The 4,293-nt window shown below is 51.9% G+C and overlaps 1 protein-coding gene across 1 annotated transcript in view; it reads left to right on the forward strand.

Annotated features, from left to right (window-relative positions):
- Positions 1-3,831, forward strand: part of Erich5 (glutamate rich 5) — a gene marked incomplete at its 3' end in the record, with an annotated part of 13,369 nt that extends 9,538 nt beyond the window's left edge. The window contains exon 2 of the mRNA XM_023699949.1: positions 2,762-3,831. Within this exon, the coding sequence (XP_023555717.1) occupies positions 2,762-3,831 (1,070 nt within the window). The remainder of the gene's footprint in view (positions 1-2,761) is intronic.
- Between the last annotated feature and the right edge of the window lie 462 nt (positions 3,832-4,293).

A 4,293-nucleotide genomic window follows, 5' to 3' on the forward strand; every position in this document is an offset into this window, starting at 1 on the left:
CTTATTCTACCGAGCCATCACCCCAGCCCCTCATTTTCTTTAACATTGTTTTATATTAAAAATTAACAGCTTGCAACTATAGATAAGTTGGCACTTTCCTAATGTATAAAAATGAAGCCACATGGGATGCAATCTTTTCATTTTTCAGTCAGTACCCTGATTTTGAAAATCACCCATGTTGTTACAACTTATCAATTGTTCATTTCTTTTTTTTTATTGTATTCCACCGTGTGGACCACCTCCGTTTGTTTACCTGTTCATAGGTTGGTGAAAATTAGGTTGTTTCCAGTTTTGTGCTGTTATCAAAAACAAATGCTATTTGTAGTAGATAGTACGGGCATGTACTATCTTTTGTCCTTGAAAAGTAAAATGATGCCCTACAATGTATGGGTGTGTGTGTTTGTGCATTTCTTTAATTTGATTTTAGGGATTGAATTTATGGCCTCACACGGGAAAGCACATGCATTTTGGCCGTGTGCAAGTATAGATATTTATTTAAAAATATTTAAAGATAAGGTTTCCTTGTGTAGCCCAGGCTGGCCTGGGACTTGTAGAGATCCTTCTGCCTCAGTCTCTAGGGTGCCGGGATCACAGGCAAGCGCTACTACACCTTGCATTTATTTAACTTCATAGTAAAGCCTCGCAGTTCTTGAAGCTTTCCCGTGAAACTTTTGGCTCGTTAGCGCCACCTACAAGGCCCTCTGTGGCGTCGTTGTGCCCGGGCTTCAGGCTGCTCAGTCCTTGAGGGGCCCTCGGTTCCCTCCGACTCTTGTCATAAAGCCTGCAGAAGCGGGTCCCCAACTCCAGCTCCCGCGAGATCTCCTGCTCTTAGGCGTATGCAGCTGCCGCAGGGCTTTCTTATGGCGGTGTTTTGGTGGTTTACTGCGTCTAATGCAGTCACGCGACTCTGATAGCGGGCAATAGAGTCTGCCAGGTCGTCTTTGGATCTAGGAAGGAAACAAAACAAAAACAAAAAAGCCCTCAAAATAATCAAAGAATTAAAATATTTGCCTCTGGACAATGGAGAGTAGGTCGGGCATGGTGCACACCTATAATTCCAGCACTTGTGGGAAGCTGAGGCAGGAAGATTGTCATGAGTTGGAGGTCGGGCTGGGCTACATAGTGGGACCTGTTTCAAAAAAAAAACAAAAAAACAAAAAAACAAAAACCCAAACCACCCCTCCAAAAAACCAAATAGGTAGAGGAAGAAGAGGAGGAGAGTGAAGGGAGCAGAAGGAGGAGTGGAGGCGCCTGGATAGTACTTAATTCCATTGAGTCAACAGGTAACTAACTTATATGCATTTATAATGGATGGCGAAAAGGGAATGGGAGAAGGAAAACAGCCATTGAGGAACAAAGAAAACACTTCAGAGGCATCTGCTGTTAACAGTTTGTCTGCCCCCCCCCTTTTCTTTTCTTTTAGACACCGGGTCTTGCTGTGCGGGTCAGGCTGACCTTGAACTCACTTTGTAGCCCAGGCTGGTCTCAACGTCACAGAGATCCTCCTGCCTCAGCCTTCCCAGTGCTGGGATCACAGGCATGCGGCTTCTACTATCTTTTTTCCCCTCTCTGGTTTCCCTGTCTTCTCTGCTTCCTCCTCTCCCTGCTCCCCTCTTCCTCCCTTCCTGGCCACATTGCTGCGATCATACTGCATAGAAAGCAGACAGTGAACTCACTGAGCTCTTAACTGTACGGCAACCCTTGGACCACGAACACTGTCATTTTTTCAACCTAACCACCAGTGTTTGGATTTTACTCATAATTACTTTCTTATTTTAGCATATGGTCATATATATTTACATATATATATATGTAAATATATATATGTATATTCCACCCAGGGCACTATCCATCTGTTCCTCAATGTATTAGGTTTTTTTTTTAATAAATATTTATTTATTTTTATTTATTACATTTATTTATTGTGTGTGTGTGTGTGGCCAGCTCAGCCCACCAGGGGGCGGGGCTGGCTGGCATGTGGTGCTGGAGGATTGAACCACAGTCCTTGTGCTTTGCCAAGCTTGTTTCAAGTAGGTGCTTTAGACCACTGAGCCATCTCTCCAGCCCCTGTATTAGGTTTTTAACTTGTTTTCTAACTTTTGCTATCATAAAGAATATTTGAATGTTCTACTTTTCTTCTGAAGAATGTTGTGTTTTCAGGATACATTTCCAGAAGTCCAGTGAAGGGGTCGATGCCTGTAAGCATACTACCTATTTTAAACTCCCTGGTGCACCTTCGCACCGGTCTTGGGCCAAGATGCCTGCTTGATGGCCTGGGAGACTCACTCCACACATGAGTTGGTGGGTGGCTCCGTTCCCATGGCCATAGCCAGGAATTCAGTGCTGGTTTCCTGAGCCTCTGGCTTTCCTTCCCACGTGGCCCTAAGGTGACATGAAGCCGGGGCAGTGCCAACCCTGCCGCTGGCGCCCATAGCCTCTCCGTCTGGGCCGCTCGCTGCCATGCAGGGCGCCCTGTGTTGGAGGGAAGGGGCGCTGGGAAGCCTTCCAGGAGGGTAGGGGTTCAGGGAGAGGTGCAAGGGCTGCAAAGTGCTGAGCCAGAGCACAGCAGGAGCCCAGAAGGGCCAGCGTGGGCGGAGAAGGGCGCGTGGGCTGCGGACGCGAAAGGCTCTGACTTGGACATGGGATCTTCGGACGTCTGAAGTATTGACTCCTCTTCATCTTAATTCACTTTCTTGGGCCAAAAACGGAATAATTTGTCTTTGTTTTCTCTTTTGTCTTTTTCTAATAAATGATCAAAAAGCAACTTCAAACGAATGTTTTTCTACTGCAGAAGAAAGCGAGTCCTGCACCGCCCAACCCAAACCATGTTCGGGGGGCAGAGAACCTGCTTTCTGCAGCAACGTGCAGAGGGGGAACCTCCCCCCAGCAGAGAAGCCCAAGGCCTCGGTGATGCCCACGGCGAATGGGGTCCGATCCCGCGGTTCCCAGCCCCCAGCGGAGGACGGAGCACCCACAAAGGACGCTGGAGAGCTGTCAGGACCCACAGGGGAGACGGGGCTTCCAGAAGGCCCCGAGGAACGTCCTCCAGGCGGCAAAGGCGACGATGCTCCAGGAAGAGAGGCAACTGTGAAAGACGTGGAACCGGCGCTGGAGGTTCGGTCCTCAAAGGAAAAGGAGCCTGCTGGCACAGCAGGAGCGAGGGACGGCCCAGGAGCAGGCGAAGGTGCTGAGAATCCACAAGCACAAGCTATGGGACTGAGGACACCCGCAGCGACAGCGGGAAGCAGCCCACCTCTGGAAACAGCTGGAGAACCGCACTCTCGAGAGGCAGCAGCAGAAGACGCACAGCCCGGGCCTCCAGGGTCCACCCCGCGGGAGAACAGAGCTCCAGGAGCGCCCGCAGGAAGCCAGGGGGTGCAGGCCGCGGGAGCGCAGCGACTTCCGGAAGCCGCGGGGAGAGAAGCGCAGGTGCAGGCCCGCCTCGCAGAAGCAATGCCCGAAGGAAACGAAGAGCTGGCGCTGCCGGAAGAAAGTCTGTTTGCGGCAACTGCTGAAGAGCCGCAGCTGCAACGCACATCAGGCGAGGCCGCGCAGCCTCAGCCTCTACAGATAATCCCCAAAGAGGACGCAGCGCCAGATGTGCAGGACAGAAGTCTGCCTGCCCTAACCCCAGCGATGACTGATCCAGTCCGCACAGCTTCCCAAGATCCCGGAATCCCGAAGCAGGGTCAGCCTGAAGGAACAGCCGGAGGCGTGGAGCGCCCGGCGGAAATCACAGCGACGGCGGTGAGCGCGGAAGTAGCCGGGGAAGGTCCCAGCGCCGAAGGGGAGCACCGCGCCGAAGGGGAGCACCGCGCCGAAGGGGAGCACCGCGCCGAAGGGGAGCACCGCGCCGAAGGTAAGCCTTAGGCTGCCGGGCGTGCAGCCTGTCTAGGTGCTCCAGGGAGACCTGACGCAGCCAGTGACGGCCCTTCCCCGGGGCTTAGGCCCATTTGACCCAAACCCCAAAGGCTTCCATGCCTGAGGCGTGGGCATCCCATCAATACTCGGCTCAGCTTTCCAGAATGTGTTCCCTACAGCTTTTCTAAAAATCTGTGTCTAGACTTTTGACCTAGAGTTTGATGGTCGAGTAGACTTGAACACTGAAGGAACGATTAAAATTTCTGAGTTTTAGGGCCTACAGGATAACTCAGTGGATTAAGCGCCTGCTTAGACAAGCGCAGGGATGGGGGTTCGATCCCTGGCACCACAGGCCGCACCAGCCCCGCCTGGGGCGCTGAGCCGGCCACTGAGACTCAGCATGGTGCTGCACCCCGGTAATCCCAGCACTTG

The sequence above is a fragment of the Octodon degus genome, unplaced genomic scaffold (genome assembly GCF_000260255.1).
Source record: "Octodon degus isolate 3935 unplaced genomic scaffold, OctDeg1.0 scaffold00118, whole genome shotgun sequence".
NCBI lineage: Eukaryota > Metazoa > Chordata > Mammalia > Rodentia > Octodontidae > Octodon > Octodon degus.